This window comes from Hyaena hyaena, unplaced genomic scaffold, assembly GCF_003009895.1.
Source record: "Hyaena hyaena isolate Hyena2069 unplaced genomic scaffold, ASM300989v1 scaffold_429, whole genome shotgun sequence".
Lineage (NCBI taxonomy): Eukaryota > Metazoa > Chordata > Mammalia > Carnivora > Hyaenidae > Hyaena > Hyaena hyaena.
In genome coordinates, this window is record NW_024081060.1 from 680,777 (window position 1) to 704,578 (window position 23,802).

Here is a 23,802-nt window from a genome sequence, read left to right on the forward strand (position 1 = left end):
TTGGCAATGCTCCAGTAGCAAGAAATGTAATTATTTCTAGAATGAGAAAGAACTCTACACAGGATGAAAAGGAAGTACAATTATCCAGACCTACACAAAGCCTAGATAAAGGGGATGCTGGCAGCAGTAATGGCAGAGTCTAAAATCTGGGTCCATATTGCAAGTGAGTCTTTGAGAAGACAGGAGGAGGTCAACAAAGAGAACTTGGGAGATTACAACAGCATCAGGAAAATGAGAAATGGACACTCATTTGAAAAGGAAGCCAGGTATGGTACAAATATCTAAAAAGAAATGTTCTGTAAGGAGAACTAGAGAAAAGCTTAAAAACTAAGGGCCAGAGATTAAACATTAGGTGTCAACATAGCAGTAACACAAAAATTAAGAATGGATAACTTACATCATGTTGCCACATTTCTTAGAAAATAAAGCTGAGTGCCAATGAGAAACTTCAACATTTTGGTACAGGAAGCTTAGATGCTATTGGTCCTTAATAGCTGATAGCAGCAACTGTATCTTTATATAGTAAGCCCTGAGCTCTCACCCATGGATTTATCAAGGAATTCTTCTGACATTAGTGTGCTCTCCCAAAACAATCTTTAAAACGATCACTGAGCTAATAATTCAATTCTGGTAACTGAGGAAAAATTGTTACACCATGAAATAAAAAATAATATAGATAATCTGATAAGAGCTTCAGAAAATGTGTTTCAAAGAGATGAACTAGGAATAGGAAAATTCAATGAACAAAAATAAGTTGGTAATTAGGTCTTCATTAAGGTAAAATAGTAGGGGGACGAATATGAAGAAAAAGAAGAAGAAAAAAGAAAAAGAAGAAAAATGAGTGAGAAGACAAATTTTGCCAGTAGCTACAGCAACAAACAAAATGGACCAACACACTAATAAGGAAACCAAGATTTTAGTAGATTATTTTATTCACTTCCCTCCATCCTTACCCTCATCCCAATGTACCCCAATCAAGTAAATATTTCTTGCTGAATTATATCAAGGCTCTATCTCAAACAATCAGAGTCTTAAAAATATATTTTGTTTTATCAACGGAGATAACACCGACAAAAGAAACCATACAAGTTAGGTATAGCAAATATTTAAAAGAAAAAGCAATAAGCAGTATTATTTTATATAAAGACTTAGCTACTACACACACATACCCTCATTTCCACCCCCCACCCTACCCCCCCTCCCGCCTCACAGCTATGATACATTACCTTGTTCTCTCCAGTTTGGTATAGAAACAACCTTGAATGACTTTAACAGCTTTTAGTATAGCTAGATATTCTTTATGTGCTTTCCAAGACCTATACCAGGATTGAATCTTGCAAGCAGCTTTCACGTTACATAAATACTTCCTGGCTTTATAGCTCCTCCATGCAGCCTATTAAATATATAAATATAACAAATATGCAGTGAGATGTATTTTTTTTGGTAAACTGAAAAAATTCAAAACTAAAGACAGCTAATATAAGGTTAAGTAGACAAAAATCAATTGCAGAAATATAGTCATATGATGACTCTTCTATTAGGTTCATTCATTCCTGACACAGATGAGGTGCTGAAACAGTGCAGCTTACTATAGTGAACACCTACTATGTGCTTTATCACACATACCCTGGCTGGCTGACTGCTAAGCCTAATATAACCCTAACAAATATTCCTAAATTTTATATATGTATAATGTCTGAGAAGCCATATACATGCATTGTCCTAACTATCTCAATCCATTTGGAAGAACAGAAAGCAAAGGAACACACTGACTACTTCATGGGAAGGAATCTTTCCTACCTCCCACCCTATCTCCCTCACATGTATCCTGGGTTTTGTGTGTATCCAGGCTGCAGCAAAATCCTGAGGGCAACTTCAGAGGACTATGAGTTTTCCCAATTTCTACAACCTTGCAACTGACTACATGTTTAAGTGACAGCTATAACTTATTAAACCCTTAGCAATGTACTAAGCAATGTTAAATCCTTATAATAACACAGGTAGATGATATTATTATCTAATTTAGAGATGAGTAAGCAAGGCCCAAAGAAACAGAGTAACTTGTTGATGCGCAGGTAATAAGTGGAAGAGGTATCTCATTTATTCTTTACAAATATCTTATGAGATGATTATTAAGATCTCTATTTGACAATACAGAAATCGATGTTGAGGAAGAAGAGACTTGTTACACCACATAGCCAGTAAGTGACAGAGTCAAGATCTGAATCCAAGTCTGACTCCAAACACCTACAACACATACTGCAGCCCCAACTTACGTGGGGATCAAGCTCCAAATTCAGCTGACAGGCAAGAACTACATGAATGTTAAAATTACTCTTCTGATGTCCTTAACTTACTCAGAGTACATTATATATGGCTTTTATGTAAACAAACCTGAATACCAACATATAGGTATTCACCGTGGGAGCCAGACATCAGTATTTCTAAAAATTCCAAATATTTCAATGCGCATTAAACTTTGAGACCATGGAGTATATGTTAAAAGCTAGATGTGTAAAATATAATTTTTAAATGTAATTTCATATGAGAAAATTGGTCAAAATTTCCTAAGATTATTATTTTGGCTTTTTTTGTCATTTCAATTGAATATAACCCTAATACATCCAGTTAACACATTTCAACCCTTACTTCTTGGCACCATTTGGAATTTAAACATTCTTTTCTTCTTCTCTCAGTCCTCGGTTTCTTGATACCACAATTCTTTCCGTTTTCTTGTTCCCTCTTACTACCATGTGTTGGCTTCTCCTCTCAATGTTCTCACATGTTGATGTTCTTCAGTGTTTGAGTCCCGGGCAGGCCCTCCTTTTACCCATTTTCTACATTATTCCTCCCATGACTTCAACGATCATATGTACCCCACTAATGTAGAAGTCAAATTCCAAAATCTGTACTACTTTCCAAACAGAGCCAATTGCCTTGCTAGATGCTTCAATTTCATCATGTCCCCAAACCATATTTCTTGTCACTCTTCCAATCTACTCCTCTCTGCTCCCTATGTCAGCGAATGGTAACATCGCTGAGTTACTTAAGCCACGCGCATGACACAAACGCTTGTTTACGATCTATGTAATGCAAGTACTATGCCCTCCACTCAAACTAATCCTTGCAATCCCATTGCAACCACTAAACTATCTTTCACCCGACCTACTGCCAATAGCCTCCTGGCTGGTCTCTCTGCTTCTAGTCTTGCACTCCTTCCAGTCCCTCTTTCACGTTATTGCCAGAGCAATTATTTTAAAAATAAAAATATGATTCTGGTCTTCTTTTTTAAACTCTTCTAGAACTTCTTTTAATTTGGTGGAAAAAGGCTACACTTCTATGTCTTACAGAGTGATCCACAATCTCACTCCCTCTATTGCCAACCTGGTCTCATATCACTCTTTTCACTGTGCTACACACACACTCTCTCTAGTTTTTGAACTCCCTGTTTCCTCCTACAACTAGAATGTTCCTTGGATATATTTTATTGGGCTTTTTCCAATTCATTCTTAAGCATAACATCTCAACTTAAATGCCACTTGTCCTGGGAAGCCTTTTCTGACCACTGGGACTGGCTTAGATGCCTCTTCTTTAGGTTCTCAGCAACATAAACTTCTTGTTTTGTTTTATAATTACTCTTCCCTGCTCAGTTAAGTGCTTTGAGGACAGCAGCTAAGTATATCTTACTTAACTGTCTGTGCCAATCACCCATGAAAGCATTTAGCACATTGCCAGCATTGGACATTTGCTGAATGAAAACAGTATTCCTAAGTTTAACAACACCACAACAGGTACCAACATACCACATCAGGGTTCAAAGCCCAGGGTATGAACAGGTAGAAAAGATATTACTGAAGTACCTAGATTCAATTCCTGGATCTGCCTCTCTCTCTGCAACACTAGCAGGTTATTTAACCTTTCACAGTCCCTTCATATTTCAAGAGATAATATTCTACACTTCTCACATACATATATAAAAAATATATTTTTATATGTAACAACAATATAATGAAAAAAATAATATAAAATTGTTTTGGAAACCAGAACTGTTAAATGCTCTGAATAAACTATGCAAGTCTATCTGGCTTAAGTAGGTCTTATTAGCAGATTGGTAGAGGAATAAAGTTATACCACATTTCACCTAAACTTTGCCGAATATTGTTTTGCCTTAGCTTAAATTTCCCACTTAAAAATTTTTATTCAAGGGGTACCTGGAAGGCTCAGTTGATTAAGCGTCCAACTTCACCTCAGGTCATGACCTCACAGTCCATGAGTGTGAGTCCTGTGTTGGGCTCTGTGCTGACAGCTCAGAGCCTGAAGCCTGCTTCTGATTCTGTGTCTCCCTCTCTCTCTGCCCCTCCCTCATTCATGCTCTGTCTCTTTCTCTCAAAAATGAATGTTGAAAATTAAAAAAAAAATTTTTATTCAATAGAGAACTCCAATTAATCAAACTATATTCTCAAAATTAATACCGATTGAAATACATCCAGCATAGAGGGATCATGTCCAGAAGAATTCTAGTTCTGCGCTATCTTAGCTGAATTATTAGTGCTCTTTTCCCACTCTCAAAAATGTACCATTTTGGAAGATAAGTGAAATGGTCACGTAAACTAAGTATTATTCTTTATGATCTGCTTAAATTCATTTTACAAATCTACCAAATATTGGTTAAGGAAAAAATGCAAGAGTTACATTCAAATGTATAAGTACCTGGATTTTTATGGTGCTATCTTTAATTTTCTGAAACTTTCGTTTCTGTATAAATCCTCTTGTTCTAGCTTGAATAATAATAACACTGCTCCTAATGTGTAAATATACTTCTCTTTGAGATTTTGCAGACAAAAAGCTTCTGTGGTGATTTTGTAAAACCGATGCTGCTTTCCTATACAACAAAAACCGCTTTTGGGCTTGCCATGTCCTGAAATACTGCTGTAGAGTTATAGCGGCTCTCTTCTGCTGGACAAATCTTCTCCGATCCACAGCCATCTGAAGGAAGGACTGAATTCGTAGGGCAGCCCACTTCTGCGTTTCCAATTCTTCTGTGGCTGTTTCACAAAAAGCTTTTTGAACTGTTACTACAGCCTTGCTCTGGGAATGACACTCTGCCTCCTGTGAACAAGCACTGAGAGGAGCTCTATGCCACTTCTGAATCATAAGTGCTGAGCTTTGAACAGCTTCATACGGAGTTTCAGTTCTGTGACAGCCGAATGCAGATTGCCTATCAATGGCTGCCATCTTTGCCTCAGATATGTTTTTCCATTTCCGTCTAACTTTCATGCCTCTATAAGCAGCCTGAATAATTCGTACTGATTTCAGAAGTGCTAAGAATTTTTTTCTTTCTGTTTTCACCCTGACATATGACCTATAATAATACTGTATAAGAACAATGGCAGTTTTCTTTGCTTGATAATCAAGTTTGGCCCTGTGCATTCGGTAGAGTGACTGAATTAGGGTGGCAGCCAGGTGCATACGCTGGATGTCCTTTCGTACCTTAAAGCCTCTGTAGGAAGACTGTATACAAATGGCCGCTCGGGTACGCACTGCAGTTAGTGCTCTGTATCTCCTTTGAACAAAGACTACTGTTGCTCTGAAGTGGAGATAACGTTTCCTGACTTTGGAGGCCTTCAGATGCTTCTGAAGAATAGTGACAGCCTGATGCTGCTCTTGAATCTGTTTCATTATGATGGTGTCCTGGAAATCTGCCTGAACACAGGCTACTGCTTTCCTAAGTGCATCGTGTTGAAGTGCTTTCTTTTTCTTTGCTCTATATATTTTTTGGATTACTTTTGTGGCCCACTGCATCTTTCGGTAAAAATGATACTGCCTATACATTCGATACGTGCTTTGTATTATGATAGCAGCTCTGTGTTTTTCTCTTAAGAGCTGTCTTGCTTTCATTCCCTTATATGCAGCCTGAATGACCAAAGCAGAATGTCTTTGTCGGACATAATCTTCTCTTTGCAGTTTTGCAGCTCTGTATGTTCGGTAACAGTGCTGAATTAGAATTGAGGCAAGTTTCCAAGTCTGAAAGGTAACATATGTCCTGTGCATTCTGTAAGTGGCCTGGATGAGAACTGCAGCCCTATGCATCGCATGAACCTTCTTCTTTGCCATCAATCTTCGGTAAGATGACTGGATTGTAATGACTGCCTTTTGTAGTCTCAAGAATTGGTGCAAGTGATACCTGGCACACGTGGTGGCCCGATATTTCCTCTGCACGAAAAGAGTAGCTTTTTTGAGGGAAATGAATCTTCTCCTTATCACTAAACCTCTTAACGTGCTCTGAATCAGGATCGCAGAGGAATGCATCTTTTTCAAATGCCTTCTAGCTTTCATACCCCTAAATGCAGCCTGAAGGATCAGGGCAGAATGTCTATGTTGGAGATAATGATGTCTCTGCAGTTTGGTGGTCCTGTTTGCTTGGTACCGCCGCTGGATTATGACTGAGGCGTGCCTCAGGGCCTGGTACCTCACATGTGCTCTGTGCATTCTGAAAGCTGCCTGGATGACGGTGGCAGCCCTGTGCATCTCTTGCATCTTCTTCCTTACCATCCAGCCTCTGCATGACGACTGGAGTGTAATGACTGCCTTTTGTAACTGTAGGAATTGTTGTATGTAATGCTTTGCACAAACAGTTGCACGATATTTTCTCTGAACCCAAAGAGCCGTTTTCCTGAGAGATAGAAATCTTCTTCTCATCTTCAGAGTTCTAAACCTCCTCTGAATCAGAGTTGCAGCTAAATGCATCATTTTTAAATGTCTTCTAGCTTTCATCCCCCTAAAACCAGCCTGAATGCATATGGCGGAATGCCTTAGTTTGTTATACCTCTGAAATTGTACATTTCTTTCCTTCACTGCCCGGTACCTCTGCTGTACCCTTTGTGTTACTTTCTTTAACTTACTAAAATAGACTTGCTGTCTGTATCTTCTGTAATAGGACTGAATGAGAATTGCTGCATTCTGCATCTTTCTGAGAGTTCTTCTAACTCTTCCTCCTCTAAAACTTGCCTGAAGCACAGTAACAGCTTTCAAGATCGTCAAGTACTTTGCATGCTGAATTTTACCTTGATAATATGCTCTGTATCTTACCTGAATAAGGACAGCTGCTGTTCTCATTTTGTGGTATCTTATTTTTGCTTGATGCATTTTAAACATGGCTTTAATGTAAGTGGCTGCCATGTGCATGTGTTGAATATGTCTTCTTACTCTAATCCCTCTATAAACAGCTTGAATTTTAACTGCTGTCTTTTTTAAATTAAGATATTGCTGACGTTGATGGTTTGCGATTTTATTATTTCGATACCATCTCTGAATTATAATAGCAGAAGCTCTACAGGTTGCATAGTTTTTTCTGGCTTTGTAACCTCTGTATGTAGACTGTACAGCGACTGCTGCTTCGTTGTACTTCTGTATTTTTTTTCTTACTCTCATACTTCGGTAAGCGGACTGTAAAATGACTGTAGCTGCTTTGGTTTTCAAATACAGCTGACGTTGTCTCCTTCCAATCCGGTAAGCCCTGTAATACATTTGAATCAGACGAGCAGCTTTTTTCATGATTTCCCACTTCTTTTGTTGCACATGCATTCTATAGTAGGCCTGTATGAGGACAGCACTTTGGTGCTGCTTTTGAATCTGCCTTCTCACGGTTTTCCCCTTCCACGTAGATTGAAGCATCAGTGCTGCATTACGGAGTTCAGTGTATTCTCTGAGTTGCTTCTTCCCTGCAGTCCATGCTCTCAGATGTTGCTGGATGACTAATGCTGCTGTTTTCAACAATCTGAACTGTTTCTGGGTTTTGGCCCTTCTAAAAGCAGACTGAATCCTCACTGTAGCTTGATGTTCCCTTCTGATCTGCTTTCGAACTTTCCAGCCACGATAAGCAGACTGGAGAGAAATCACAGCTGCCTTTGTCTTTAAAAATTGCATTCTTTTATCATGAACAGTCCTGTATGTCCTGTACCATCTCTGAATCTTGATAGTAGACTGAAGCACATACTGATATTTTTTCCTTTTACTGTAGCCTCTAAAAGCAGTTTGAATCTTAAGAGCAGCCTTAGATTGTTGTCTGATTAGCTGGCGTACTTTATAACCTCTGTAAGCTGCCTGCAAACAAGTAACTGCTCTTTTGATTTGCAAGAAGTTCTTCATCTGATTGACTTGTGCTTTGTAAGCATGATAGTAATTCTGAATGACAACAGTCGCTTTATAAATTTCCAGGTAGTGCTGCCGCGTCTTTCTCATTCTGATATAAGATTGAAGTGAAATAGCAGCTTTTCTTTGTAATCTCATCTGCTTTCGAACCAGGTGACCCCTAATGAAAGCCTGCAGTTTGATACAAGATTCCCGCATCTGGGTGTATTCCTCTCTCTTTAGTGCAGTCATTTTTAGGGACCGGTACCACTGCTGGATACATAGTGTGGCTGCTCTCAAATGTAAATACTGTTTACGAGTTTGTTTCATCTTGACAATTGACTGTAACTTTACTGTAGCATTCTTTAGTCTCAGAAAATTTTTTCTGGTAACATAAGCTCTATAATATGACTGTATTTTTATAATGGATGTGAGGATGTGAATGAACTTTTTCCTGGCTTGCATCCCTCTATATGCTGACTGTAGAACAATGACAGCAGAACGGATTTTCTGGTAAGATGCTAGAGCTCTCTTGGCTAAAATATAAGCTCGAAGATGAATCTGAATTACAAGGGCAGCTTTCTTTATCTTCTTATATTTCTGTAATTGTTGATGTTTTCTTACTTGTGCCTGCAATTTGGTAGTAATTTTCTTAAGGTTTAGAAATCGAAATCTGTCTTGTCTCATTCTCCAATATGACTGAAAAACACAAGCAGCTCTGATTTGTCTGTGTAAATTACGAGCTTTCATCTCTCTGAAAGCAGTCTGTAGTCGAATGGCTGCAGCTCGTTTCTGCAAATAGTTGGCGCGCTCAGTCTTTCCTTTCAGATATGCTTTGTAGTACTTTTGGATAGTTAGTACAGCCTCTTTTCTTCTTTTATATAACTTTTGGACTTGAAGGCACCGAAACCTCGTCTGAATGATCACAACACAAGATCTAAGGTGACTATATTTCCGTAATTCTTTGTGCATTCTATACCATGACTGTATGACAACAGCAGATTTTTCTTCTTTAGCTCGTTTCCTGACACGCCATTCTCTAAAAGCTCTTTGTAATATTATTGTAGCTTTTATTTGTAATTGCATTTTACGTTGCTTCCATTTTCTGAACATAGACTGGATTATAAGAGATGATGATTTTAGCATCACATATCTCTGTTGATCATGTTTTCCTCTTAAATAAGCACGCCAACGTCTCTGAATTGTAACTGTAGCCCAAAGATATCGTTTGTAAGAAGTAACTGCTATTATCATTCTTATCCAAGATTGCAGGACGACTGTATAATATTTCAATTTCAGAAATTGTTTTCTAGTGGAATATCTTCTCCAATACCTCTGAAAAGTAAGAAAGGACATAAAGTAAAACAGACGTAACTTTCTATACTTAACACCTCTGCAAGTATTTTTTCTAAGTTTGCTTAAAAACAAACATGTTAAATTAAAAAACAATATGTTTTTGAAAATTACTTGTCTCTTTTGTTTGTACTTATGTAGTTTCTATACTGACATAGCTGTAGCCAATTCAGAAATCATGAGCTCAACTTAACAGTATTTATATTGCATTGGTATTTCCGAAACATAAGAAATATAAGCAAGTTTATGTTCTATTAGAATAACCTAAGAAAACAATCAAAGGAAAACTATACTGACATTCTGCTATCTATTGATTCTAAGTAATTTCCTATAAATATACCTATGGATTTTCTATTTTCCCCTTAATATCAAGGCTGCTAAGCTATCTTGTAATGAGTGGGAACTGTTGATGTGAGGGACCCTGTGCAGGTCTAACAGTATAAACACAGGAATTTGAGAAACAAGTGAGCCAGATCATTCTCAGTCATTTTTCTCATTAAGAATAAAATTACTTCTTCCCAAATTTAGGAATTATAGACCCACAGTCAAAAGGTAGTATTATGAAAAGATCTGAGAAGTAACAACCCGTTTATCTCTTGAGTAGCCAAGGTTGTTTCTTTTCCATGCCACCTACATCCCCTAACTCCTTTGTCAGGGTGTGAATTCCCTATTGCAGATGAATTTTCCTTACATACAAGGAAAATATTTTAGGGGCAGGTACCTCTGTCCCTGCTAGCACCACCCACTGTTATGCACCTGGTGCTTGGTTCAAGCACACTCACCCATGGGTGAGGAGAGTTAGGAAGCCTCTCAGATTTTCCCAACAGATACTGTCTTATTCCTTTATTATGTGTCAATTGTGCTTTTGTTCCTACTCTTCAGTCTGACGAGCAATAATGTGCTGTACAAGTTATTTCTCCACACATAAATGATTAAAACATTATAAGTAAATTACAGAATATTACAGACTGAAAGTTAAACCACAGTTAAAGTCAACACTGATGAACCTCACAAATTTAATAATGTAGAATAAAAGAATTTGCATTGTTTGGACCCATCTAGATTAGAAAAAAATAGACAAGACAAAATTAATAGTGTTTAAAGAAGATGTATAGAAAAAAGGCATGATTAGGATACATTAGAATAATGGTTACTTTACCCTGGGGTGAAGGAGATTATGGATTAAGAAATGGCTTCTGAGAAGCTGACAATATTCTATTTCTTGACCTAGGTGGTGGTTACATGTATTCACTTTGTGAAAAACTATCAGGCTCTACATTTGTGTTTTGTGCAATTTTCTATGGGTGATATTTCACATTTAAAAAGGGCTTAAAAAAGACAATTTGTTAAGTCAGAATCCTTCACTTATCAATAGTAATAGCAGACACAAAAATTTCCAAATTTATAAAGCATAAAATTATGGAGTGACGCTTCAATGACATTCACATAGGGTAAATTTAAACAGTACACCTCTCTGATGTATTAAAATAGAATATAATATCAAAAAACAACACAGAGATATAAGGAATATGTCTATTATGTAAAGTAGATATGTTAAAATTTTTTCTAAGTAGAAAACTAACATAGGCATTCTATAGATTATAAATAATATTTCATTATATGCCAACTAAGTGGGCTACAGAGGAAAATGTACACATTTATCCCAAAAGAAGTTTCCAGGACTTATACCAAAGATTAAAAAAAGAGCTTGGTAGAGTTTGTGGATGCAAAGTAAAATGGTACAGTGGGTCAGCATGTCCCACAGAGAAGACTTCAAACTTCTAATATAAAATAGAAGCAATAAAGAATTAGACTATTTGCTCTGAGGGAGCAAAGGAGGCATTTTGATTTGTTTGAGCCGTATGCTGATCACAGTGGTAGGTAGTAGGAAGGTATTACATATTTGTTAAAGTTAAGTATGAAAGTCTAAAAGATACTTTAAAACTTTATATTTTACTTTCTTCCTTAAAAATGTCATTAAAACTTTTAAAATTCAAAATACCATGATACTATACCTGAATAACCGATGCTGATTTATTTTGAACTTTTTCTAGCTTTTCCTTTTTTAACATTAATAATTTTCTCTGTGCTAAGAGTCTTCGCCAATATTTCTGAACGGCCAATGCTGCATTAATCTCCCTTTTCAATCGTTGTTTAGATAGAAAACTGATTATAGCTGACTGAATAATTCTTGCAGCTTTGTCTCTCTCCTAAAAAAAAAAAAAGCAAAAAAACCCAAGCAAATATGAATCAAAAACATAATTACTTAAGACCCTAAACTATCATTTGTAAGAAAATCATATGTTAAATATTAATCCAATTGATCCAGAGAATAAAACATTCCCCAGGCTTAAGATATGCTCATCTTTGGAGTAGAGATAATTCTGAGAATGATAGATGGATTTACATGCATATTTATAAGATGAAACAAAAAATTCCTAGTAAATATAAGCCTAAAATAAAGATCATAGACATGTTTGATATATCACAGATCCTCAATAAGAAATGTAAAGGCAATTTAAATATGGTATGTTTCTCAGATTATGGCCCAGAGGATTCATGCTTGAGTTTTCTTTTTTTTTTTTTTACAAATAGTTTATTGTCAAATTAGTTTCTACATAACACTCAGTGCTCATCCCCAAAGTGCCCTCCTTCATGCCCATCCCCCCCTCCCCCCCACATCCATCAGTCCTCAGTTTTTGTCAGCATTCAAGAGTCTCTCATGGTTTGCCTCTCTCCCTTTCCCCCACCATTTCCACCCTTCTTCTCCCCCTTGGTCCTCCGTCAAGTTCCTCCTAATCCTCCTATACGTGCAAACATATGGTATTTGTCCTTCTCTGCCTGACTTATTTCGCTCAGCATAACACCCTCAAGGTCCATCCATGTTGCTACACATGGCCAGATTTCATTGTTTCTCATTGCCATGTAGTATTCCATGGTATAGATAAACCACATCTTCTTGATCCATTCGTCTGTTGATGGACACTTAGGCTCTTTCCATGTTTTAGCTATTGTGGAGAGTGCTGCTATGAACATTGGGGTGCATGTGCTCCTATGCATCAGCATTTCTGTATCCCTTGGGTAAATTCCTAGCAGTGCTATTGCTGGGTCATAAGGGAGTTCTATTGTTAGTTTCCTGAGGAACCTCCACACTGTTTTCCAGAGGGGCTGTACCAGTTTACATTCCCACCAACAGTGCAGGAGGGTGCCCGTTTCTCCACATCCTCGCCAGCATCTAGAGTTCTCTGATTTGCTCATTTTAGCCACTCTGACTGGCGTGAGGTGGTATCTCAGTGTGGTTTTGATTTGTATTTCCCTGATGAGGAGAGATGCTGAGCATCGTTTCATGCTTGAGTTTTCAAAAGGGGGTGGACTATATGGTTGGAAAAAAAAAGAAAAAAGAGACCCTAAAATAAATGAAGTGGCTTACAATATAAAACAGTTTTGCTTTGTTACAACTTGAACAAAAGAATTAACAGAAAGGGAGAAGCAGCAAAATACCACTTTTAGCACAGGCTACAATATGGCTTTATGGAATAGACACTCAAGAGATCTGAATATTGGGTTATGAAAAGTGGTACCAGGACTGGCCAAGAGCATCAGTGCTCAAAGAGGAGCTACCTGCCCCAGCAGCACTACAGGCTACTACCCTACATATCTCTAGATCCATTACTTCTAATAATGAATTCCTAAGAAAAACAACATAGGTTAAAAACTTACGAGGCACCAGGCATCATTCTAAACACTTCATGAATGATTCATCTAACTCTCATACAACTATAAGAACAGATGAACAGCCACTGATTTTATGACTATGAGGAAACTGAGACAGAGAAGTCAAGTAGACTGTCAGTCCACTGGTGAGATAACCAGGATTTGAACTAGGCAATCACTTTGCCAAACTCTTCAAGGCTAGACTTATCATTTCAGTCACCTGAACTGGAAACTAGAATGTAAGTTATTCCCTCTGGTGGCAAGAACAATTTATAGCATGTGTGATAACCTTTATTTAGCTGTCTGGGACAGCTTACCATCAAATGGTGGGCTCTACACAGACATTAGCTATAGATTCTTATTATTAATTAGCTATAGATTCATATTATTAATTAATCATAATCAGTTGTTGAGTGGAAACTGCACAGTATGGGAACACACTCAACTATGGAAGGGTTCAAACTGCCACTCTAAGACAGGAACAATGTAGTTAATAGACTGAAACAAATACTAAGAAATAGTGAGAGTCATATATTAGACCACTTCTGAATGAGAAAAGACTAGACAATTCTAAAATTGGGCTGAGGAATTACGTCCAACAAACTAAGTAAGCCATGTAACATCACTGACAGTTCCCCTGTGAGGTATACAGGGCTACGGATATCCAAATTAAAGCATCCCCCCGCCACAATTTCAAAACATATTTCCAAGCTACACTAATCAGTGTGGTACTAGCAGAAACACAGGCATACAGACCAACAGCATAGAATAGAGAGCCCACAAATACACCCTTGTATATGTGGATAAATGATCCCTGACAAAGGTACCAAGAACAATCTATGGGAAGAGGACAGTCCCCTTAATAAATAATGCTGGAAAAACTAGATATCCACATAGAAAAGAAAGAAGTCAGACCCTTTTCTTATGCCATATAAATTAACTCCAAATTGATTAAAGTCCTAAATGTAGGACCCCCAACTATAAAACCGCCTATAGAAAACATAGAGAAAAATTTCATGCCATTGGATTTGGCAATGATTTTTTTTTAATGTTTTATTTATTTCTAGGAGACAGAGAGAGAGACAGCGTGAGCAGGGGAGGGTCAGAGAGAGAGGGAGTCACAGACTGAAATAGGCTCCAGGCTCTGAGCTGGCCGTCAGCACAGAGCCCAACGCGGGGCTCGAACCCACGAACCGTGAGATCATGACCTAAGTGAAAGTCGGACGCTTAACCGACTAAGCCACCCAGGCGCCCCATGAAATTAAATTCTTTTATGTCATTTGGCAATGATTTATAGGATGACACCAAAAGCACAGGCAACAAAAGTAGACAAATGGGGTTATATCAGATTTAAAAAAATATTTTTTCCACAAATGACACAATCAAAAGAGAGAAAAATCCATCTACAGAATGAGAAAAAAAATATTTGCAAATCACATGTCTAATAAGGTACTTGTATGTAGAATATATGAGATATCTCTGAACTATTAATGAGTACTGGCAGGGATGTGGAGAACTTGGAATCCCTTGCACTACTGGTGGGATTGTAAAATGTGATGAAACAGTATGGCAGTTCTTCAAAAAAGTTAAAAAATGAAACTACCATATGATCCGGCAATCCCCCTTCTGGGCATATATTAAAAAAAAACCAAACTGATAGCAGGATCTCAAAGAGATCTACCCATGTTCAGAAGCATTATTCACAAGAACCCACAGGTGGGAATAACCCAAATGCCCAGTGAAAGATGAATGGATAAACCAAGTGTGGCATATACACACAGTGGAATACTATGCAGCCTTTAAAATGAAGGAAATTCTTCCACATGCTACAACATGGATGAACCTTAAAGGCACACGCTCGGTGAAATAATCCACATACAAAAGGACAAATATCGCATAACTTCACATAGATGAGGTATCTAAAATAGATATCTCATAGAAATGATTTCCACCTTCATAGAAATGATTTCCAGGGCTAGGGGGAGGGGAAAATGGGGAGTTATTTAATGAGTTCAATTTCAGTTTTGCAAGTTAAAAAAATTCTGGAGCTCTGTTTCACAGTAACGTAAACACACTTAACACTACTGAACTATACACTGAAAAAAAGTTATGATGGCAACTTTTATGATATGTGTTCTTTACCACAATTTTTAAAAATTGGGTTAAAAAAAGTATTTCCTATTAGCTTAAAAAATGGGAGTCAACAGTTGTATTTGAGTCAAAAGTTCTAAGAGCACGGGGCATTCTTAGATGCAGTAGGGTAAGGTAAGTTGACACTTATCTGTTTACAGACTATCTCAATCTCAAGCAAACTAAAATGGAACAATTATACATGACATTAGGGAAGCTACAGATGGAAAGGAGACAAATTCAGGGAGGCAAACATATTATGAAACTAGCAACTATTTGAAAACTTATATAAACTGATAAAGTTCCAGTGCTGGCAGTCACCGACTCTTTTCTAAATCAGACTGCATGTCATCATTTTAAATACTATGCTGTTGCTAAGCCAGCCTGTTATAGGCTTGTTTTATTTTACGTTGATTATGGGCCAAATACAAGGATTTACTTTGCTTTGCAGTGTGTGCCTACCCTTTGCCAGGAAGAACTAAAAGGAAGAATGGGTCAGGGGACCCTTGGATAATCCTGCTTCATTCATTAGGTAATTGGGCCATTAGTCAAATTTCACTTGTCACTGCAAGAACTTGAGCCATTCTATTCTCAAGGGATCATTTATATGAATTAACCACAATGACATGAAAGTAAATATAACACCTGAAAAATTAGCTATCTCAACATAGTGATTATAGGTTTATTAGCTTGTAATATTTCTACGAGAATATACAGGGAACCTATTGCTTAATGTTCCAAATAGCACATATAATTGGGTGTTAGCATAATTGTGTAAGAGAGGGAGCATGGCCACCTGGAGAAAGGCCACCTGGAGAAGCAGTGGTCTCTAAAAATTAGGGAAATTTCTGCTACTTATAGCAAAGAAATCAGGAAAAGGGATCTCACCAGCAAAGAGCTAAGAAATCTTTGCAGTTTATAGCTAATTAAAACAAGATGGTCTTGAGCAGGAAAACGAAGGCAATTTCATTTACCACCCACTGAGCCCCTACAAATTCTGATAAATATCTGTTTCTTGGGATTTTAGATGTTTCATTTAATGTCATATAAACAGAATTAATGAAATAATTTGAGAACCAGCCAAGAAAGAGTCTTCGCTGAAAACCCCCCTAAAGCAATTCTCCTATAAGTCTCCAGAAGTACAGAGTTGTCCTCAAAGGGATTCATGCGCAAGGAGGCAGATCCAAAAAGGTAAAGGGTAAAAGAAGGCACAAAGAATGTATTGCAGCAGAAAACACCACTTCTGAGTATAAGCCACTGCCTATTTCCCAAAAGTTACTACCAAGAATTTGAATGGGGTTAAAGCAAATTATTTCAATTAATGCTATTTCTGAGTCTGATAAATTATGACAAAATACATGGTATGTTTAAGAGTTCCCAAAACGTAACTATTTTTTATAGTTATTAAGTATTCTATCATACATGCACAGTAACTCAAAATTGAGAAGCAGTGTCAGGTGGAATGTATTTCTGAAATACCTGATAAATTTATCAAGCATGGTTGCCTATTTTATTTTGTTTGATTTTCCAAATAAGTGAATACAGGATTATTCATGGATGGAGTAGGGAGGAAAAAAAGGATTAAAAAAGTTTGTCCAGGGGCGCCTGGGTGGCTCAGTCAGTTTAGTGTCCGACTTCGGCTCAGGTTATGATCTCACAGTTTGTGGATTTGGGCCCCACGTCGGTCCCTGTGCTGACAGCTCAGAGCCTGGAGTCTGCTTCACATTCTGTGTCTCCCTCTCTCTCTGACCCTGTCTCTCTCTCTCTCTCAGAAATAAATAAAACATTAAAAAAAATTTTTTTTTTAAAGTCTGTTCAACTTATTCAAGGAGACCATTTCACAGATGGTTACAAATCACATTATTCTTAGAATTCAAAAAACCACTTATGTTAATGCAAAAATTTGTACTACTGAGGTCACAAAGGGAAATAATAAGTAACATCCCTATCCCTATGCCCAGGTCCTAAATATTTTGAGAAATAAAGCAACAGAAGTCAAAGTGCCACTTTAAACTAATAAAGAGGGGTGCCTGGGTGGCTCAGTCAGTTACACATCTGACTTGGGTTCAGGTCATGATCTCACAGTTTGTAGGCGTGAACCCCGCGTTGGGCTCTCTGCTGACAGCTCAGAGCCTGTTGCCTGCTTCAGATTCTGTGTCTCCCTCTCTCTCTGCCCTCCCCATACTCACACTCCATCTCTCTCTCTCTCTCTCAAAAAGAAATAAACATTAAAAAAATAAACTAATAACGAAAACACTGGAAAACAGTTTCAGACAGACAAAATGAGCTGGCTAACTGAACTGCAAAACCAGACACTAGACGCCTAGACCCAAGGGGCACTCCAGCACCAAGATCAAGCCTTCCTGAACCCAGCATGAAAACTTCATGGAAAGCTCCTACTTCCTGGAGATACGTTAGATTCCAAGAAGAAGCAAAGCGCTGAGTCAGGTATCCTCAGTTTACTTTTACAAATTTACAAAGGGAGTAAGTTATTCTACTTCCCCCAAAGCAAACTTGGGGACAGTGGCTGGAAGACACATCCAGGGAAGGAAACATCAGGAGTCAGGGAGAAATATCCAGCCCTAACTCAAAACACACACAATAATTAAAATTATGTCAGTAGCTTCATATATCAATAAAACGTAAAAATCATATCAGGAATCAACCAACTGGTATTTTGTTTAGTACAATTCACATCACAGTGTTTTCATTTTTAGTAGTACCTGATGACGTTTTAGGTCTTTTTTTAGTTTGTATTTTCTCCAAGTTGTCTGTATAAGTCGAGCAGCTCTTGTTTCTTTACAAAGATCCAAAAGCCTTGCACAAAGAAATGACAAATAAGTAATAACCACCTAAGAGACAACAGAAGAGATGAAAGCAGATGTTTAACAGATAATATGCAACTTACTATCACCTTCTGAGACTCTGATTAAGTTGTCAGTTAGGAAATTTCTTTTACTTACCTTTTCATCAGGAATTGTATTGGACATATCTGAATGATGAATCATAGCAGGTATTCCACCAAGGTCTCTAACTGCAGACCTAACCAACTGAAAATTTTTTTTCTCATTTTCTAGAAGTTCTTTGTATAGTTCTGAAGTGTTTTCTACTATGCAAACAAAAAGGAGATTAGACAGCTCCATTCAAAAATCTGACATAGTAAATAAAGAAAAAACTTGAAGCATTCATCAGCCAAATGGCACTAACCATGATCAACTGCTTTAAGAGACAAATCCAGAGAACTTCCATCAGATTCAGATGATGAATTTAAAACCACTGAACCAGTTTGTGTGCATTCTACAGTTTGAGTAGTACGCTGACATATAGCATCAAAAGGCACATAGTAAGGATGGTAGTGATGGATCAGGTAACACAGCACACGCCCATCTGAGAAAGACACTGTAAAATTCTCCACCTGATTGGAAATACCAGAAAAATAATTAACTGTGAGTAATATACGTTATTAATGGCTTTATAGTCCATATGTCCTTTTAATAGCTAAGAATATCACATTAGGTGCTACTAGGACCTAGAAGAACACCATATTTATAGCTAAAATCTCAATTATAAATACCTATTTCAAAAGTAAAACTTAAGGGGTGCTCAGTTGAGCGTCCAACTTTGGCGTAGGTCACAATCTCCAGATTCATGAGTTCGAACCCTGCGTTGGGCTCTGTGCTGACAGCTCAGAGCCTGAAGGCTGCTTCGGATCTGGGTCTCCCTCTCTCTCCGCCCCTCCCTTATTCATGCTCTGTCTCTCTCTCTCAAAAATAAACAAACATTGTTTTGAAACTTTGATTATCGTGCTAGGAGAAATAGGATCCCTCAAAAAATTCATGTCCTTCCTAGAACCTCATGATGTCACATTATTTATAGAGTCACTGCAAATTTAATTTGTTGAGATGAGGTCATACTGGAGTAGGGTGGGTTCTTAATACCAATATGTCTGGTATTATATGGAAAAACAGAGGCAGACAAGGAAGATGCTATGTGAGGACAGAGTTGGAGATTGGAGCAATGTGTCTATAAGTTAGGGAATACCAGGATTGTCAGCAACAACAGAAGTTAAGAGAAAGGTTTGGAACACATTCTCCGCTGGTCTTTAATGGCTCTCTAGTATTTAGTTAAAATGTAGAAGATTATCCATATATCTAACAATTTTTCTATAACCAGAGTTGTTCAAGGTATAAAAGTTTACTATATTTAGTTACATGTATTCTGTATCATTTTTCTGGCTTCATATTTCCTACCAGATATTCTATTCATTGTTACATATTTACACTTAAAGATACATTTCATACAGAAATATAGTATCAATCTAATAAAATACTCAACTTAGATTTTTTCCTCCTCCTGTACCCAGCGGTCAGTTCTCTATTGATCCTTTCTGCATGGTGCTGTCTATTTGAATTTACCTCTATAAAAAGCATGTGATGGCAATGAGAAACAATGAAATCTGGCCATGTGTAGCAACATGGATGGACCTTGAGGGTGTTATGCTGAGCAAAATAAGTCAGGCAGAGAAGGACAAATACCACATGTTTGCACATATAGGAGGATTAGGAGGAACTTAACTGAGGACCATGGGGGAGAAGAAGGGGGGAAATGATGGGGGAAAGGGAGAGAGGCAAACCATGAGAGACTCTTGAATGCTGAGAAACAAACTGAGGACTGATGGATGTGGGGGGGAGGGGGGAGATGGGCATGGAGGAGGGCACTTGTGGGGATGAGCACTGGGTGTTATATGGAAACCAACTTGACAATAAACTATTTGTAAGAAAAAAAATTTAAAAAAAATAAAGTATCTTAAAAAAATAAAAAGCACGTGTCCCATGTTTTATATAAGTGTCTCCTATTAAAACTCCTGACCTGAACAATTTTTCTTTTTAGTAATTGTGGATTATACAATTGGTGACAGATTAGATAAAATACAGTAAGCGAAAATATCTTCACCCAGTTGAGGAAAAGTTTGCTTATATATAAATTAAATTATTTAAGAAATGCAATTAAATATTTTATGAAGTTTGACTTTAACCAAAATGTATTTAAAGATACTGAGGTAAAACAAAACAAAGAAACTTACTTTTTTATTATAGAAAGCACAAACAGCATTTACCCAATCCATCAACAGCTTTATGCTTTCACTATATTGTTCAAAGCAACCACTATTCCTTTTGTCTTTTTTCTTACTGATAAAAGCATCAGAATGGCATGATAATGCAGACATTGTTTTCTTCAGACGCAGTGTGTGTTTTAAAAAGTCAATTTCTTCTTTTAACTGATCTAAATTAAGGGAAATATCCACCTGAAACACACACAAAAAAGGATAAGTCTCTTTATGTTTTTCATATATCAGTTGTAACCCATAGGAGTTAGTCGTCTTCTTTAAGGCAAACACAGTTTATGCAGAAGCGATGGAATACATAGTGGTCAATATGTGTCATGTGAGTCATGTATAAGATTTGGGACCACACAATCCTGGGTTCTAATCTCATCTCTGTTTCCTATCAATGATGTGACCTTTGGCTTTAGTTTCCTTACCTTATGAGGTAATGATAACACCTACCTTACAGGGGTGTTGTGAAGATTAAGTTGGAATATATAGAAAGCTATTATCATAGTTCCTGGGATAGAATAAACCCTACTAATAGTTATTCTTAGTCCTTATTTGAAGCAAAATACTTCTATAATCATGAAAAATTGATAAAAAATGCAAAATTTACAAAATGTACAATACCTGAAAAGCAAATGCTATTTTCCAAAGCAATGCAAGAGTTTTTTCTCTGTGCCTATCCACAATATCTTTAGATAGAATTGCATTTCCTGTAAATGAAAAAAGTTTGTTAGCACAATATATGTACATATCAATTTTTAGTGAGAAGAAATATTTTTATCTTTACTCAATTTTTACCATGGTCATCATTTAATTGAATTCCTCGTGATCTAAGAATCTGAAGAACAATGTCGACGTTGTGCATCTTCTGAAGACGACTTATTGCAGGAATCCTGAGTCTCTTTGAGAGATTCCAGTCCCGTGTGAGAAGTTCCATGATTCGCCTAACAATAAGGGAGTTTTCAGAGGACACTGTCATATAAAAAAATACTGGAAAAGCCCCCTGCATCAAAAGGTGGGTCTCAAACCATACTCCAAAATGTCATAAATATCCTGTCCTTACCCTCCCCACACTAAGATGCTAAGAATCTGTCAATGTATGATTGTCCTTATTATGGGAAGAAATAAACTTAACTCTGCTTTAAAACAAAAAAAACCAGGGGTGCCTGGGTGGCTCAGTTGGTTAAGTATCTCTCTCTTTTTTTTTTTTTTTAATGTTTTTATTTATTTCTGAGAGAGAGAAAGAGAGAGACACAGCATGAGCAGGGGAGGATCAGAGAGAGAGAGAGAGACAGAATCTGAAGCAGGCTCCAGGCCCTGAGCTAGCTGTCAGCACAGAGCCCGACCTGGGGCTCAAACCCACGAACCATGAGATCATGACACGAGCCGAAGTTGGCGCTCAACCAACTGAACCACACAGGCTCTCCAAGTATCTGACTTTTTATTTTGTGTCTAGTCATGTTCTCATGGTTTGTGAGATTGAGCCCGTGTTGGGCTTGGCACTGACAGCATGGGGCCTGCTTGGGATTCTCTCTCTCCCTCTTTCTCTGCCCCTCCCTGGCTCATGCTCTCTCTCTCTCTCTCTCAAAATAAATTAAAAAAAAAAAAATTTAACACACACACATATAAAAACAAAAAGAAAACAAAATATATATGCAAGATGAACTTTATTTACATACAGTTATCTTCCACATACATCTTCAACATTTAAAGAATTTTAGGTTAGAAAGATCCCAGAAAACTATCTAAAACTGTTGCTTCAAATAAGAGTCATTCTCATTTTAAGTCTGGGGTTTAAGGTCTATGAACAGAATGGAAAAAAAAAAAAAAAAAAGATGAGACACACACAAATGCACACATTAATGGAGTTCTACAGGGGAAAGGAAAGGAGAAAGCACATTTATGGAGGGGCTATTGTATTCTACAAATCAAGCAAGTGCTTTCTTTTCTTAGACCTCATAGCAAATCCCACATTCAGGCATTATTATCCCACTTTTTTGCAGAAGAAGAAACCAAAGCCCAGAGACATTAAGTAAATTACTAGTGGTCACATAGCTGATAATGACAGAACTGAGATCAGAACTTAAACTCAGTTTTATCAGATTTCAAAGTCATCCTGTTATATATACCAGATTATTGTAAAAATGAGTACCTGCCTTAAAAAGACACATATACTACAATTTAAATGCAAACCCCTAACATCATCTAGGTCACTAGTATTTTATCTACTAGACAGTAATCAGGATTTCTACAGTAAAAGCAAGCTTCAATGGATTTGGCAAAATTGTTTATAGAACCATAATTTTTGAAGGTTAGAAGACAACTTAAGATCATTCCAGGCCAACTGCCCAATCATATGAAACATATGAAGCATTTCTGCAACAGCAGACCACTTCATCATCTATGGCATTAGTACACAAACCACTCTGAAGCATTCTCAAATAACCTCAGAGATCTATGATCATTTTGCTGACACTGAAGAAAGTAGAAATCTGGTATGCATGGTCAGTGAGAGTTTCTGATCAAATAAAAAGCATCAACATTCAACACTGCTAAGTCCTTAGTAACTCTCATAAAAACATAAAAAAATGTCTTTCATTTTGGAAAACAGCACTAAACATAAACCCAATCTCTGTTCCTCCTGGAAAGTAGAAAAAATCTAAAAATGTGAATTCCCATTGGCCAGAAAGCAGGTGTGGTGGCTTGGGTTTATGAAATGAACAAATTAAATACAAAAATCACATGTAAAACATTTTCAGCAAATGCTCTAGCCTATATGGAAATTACCTGAGTAAGAGAAAGCTACAGCAAAGTTCAGAAGCTATTACCTTGTGAGAATATATGATCAGAAAAGAGTGTTCATGCAAATTTAATTTAGAAGGAAGCATGTGACATGTATGTTGCTTCTGAAGAGGTGGAGATTCCAGAGATCCCTTCCTCACACATGTCAAATGTAACAGAAATTTGGAGAGTTTCCTAGAAATAAGACAAATGTTTCCACTGTGGATATCCTAAAGTGGTCAACTGTACTACCGTGGTCATGGCCACTCCTTCCAAAGAAGGAATAGCTCACTGGATTCACATAAAAGCCAATTTTGCAGATTCCAGTTTGTTGCTAACAAATGCTGTGTGCTTTGAAGCCTGACATCCTGAGTTTATGTCCCAATACCCTGGTATAAAACATGGGCAAGCCCTGTTACTCCATCTTACTTTTCCTCAGATGTAAAACAAGGTTATTAATACCACTAGAACTGGTCGCAAATGATGTAGTACTCATGAAACTGCTGATGATATACATATCACTTAAATGTTTGATATTTTAATTAGTTCTATGCTTGTCCCAATTCCTATTCTGGGGCATC

The 23,802-nt window shown here is 37.3% G+C and overlaps 1 protein-coding gene across 2 annotated transcripts in view; it reads right to left on the bottom strand.

The window, feature by feature from the left end:
* The window catches only part of ASPM (assembly factor for spindle microtubules), a 53,488-nt gene that overhangs the window by 12,320 nt on the left and 17,366 nt on the right, over positions 1 to 23,802 (bottom strand). The window contains exons 11-19 of one of the 2 annotated variants that reach the window (XM_039252692.1): positions 21,239 to 21,384; positions 21,065 to 21,150; positions 20,411 to 20,632; positions 18,535 to 18,742; positions 18,291 to 18,433; positions 18,051 to 18,179; positions 11,499 to 11,693; positions 7,090 to 9,465; positions 1,227 to 1,393 (exon numbers count right to left, since the gene is read on the bottom strand). In XM_039252692.1, coding sequence (XP_039108623.1) covers positions 1,227 to 1,393; positions 7,090 to 9,465; positions 11,499 to 11,693; positions 18,051 to 18,179; positions 18,291 to 18,433; positions 18,535 to 18,742; positions 20,411 to 20,632; positions 21,065 to 21,150; positions 21,239 to 21,384 — 3,672 coding nt within the window. Of the gene's footprint in view, positions 1 to 1,226; positions 1,394 to 4,710; positions 9,466 to 11,498; positions 11,694 to 18,050; positions 18,180 to 18,290; positions 18,434 to 18,534; positions 18,743 to 20,410; positions 20,633 to 21,064; positions 21,151 to 21,238; positions 21,385 to 23,802 lie in introns of both variants that reach the window. The other variant, XM_039252691.1, reaches the window with a different exon arrangement.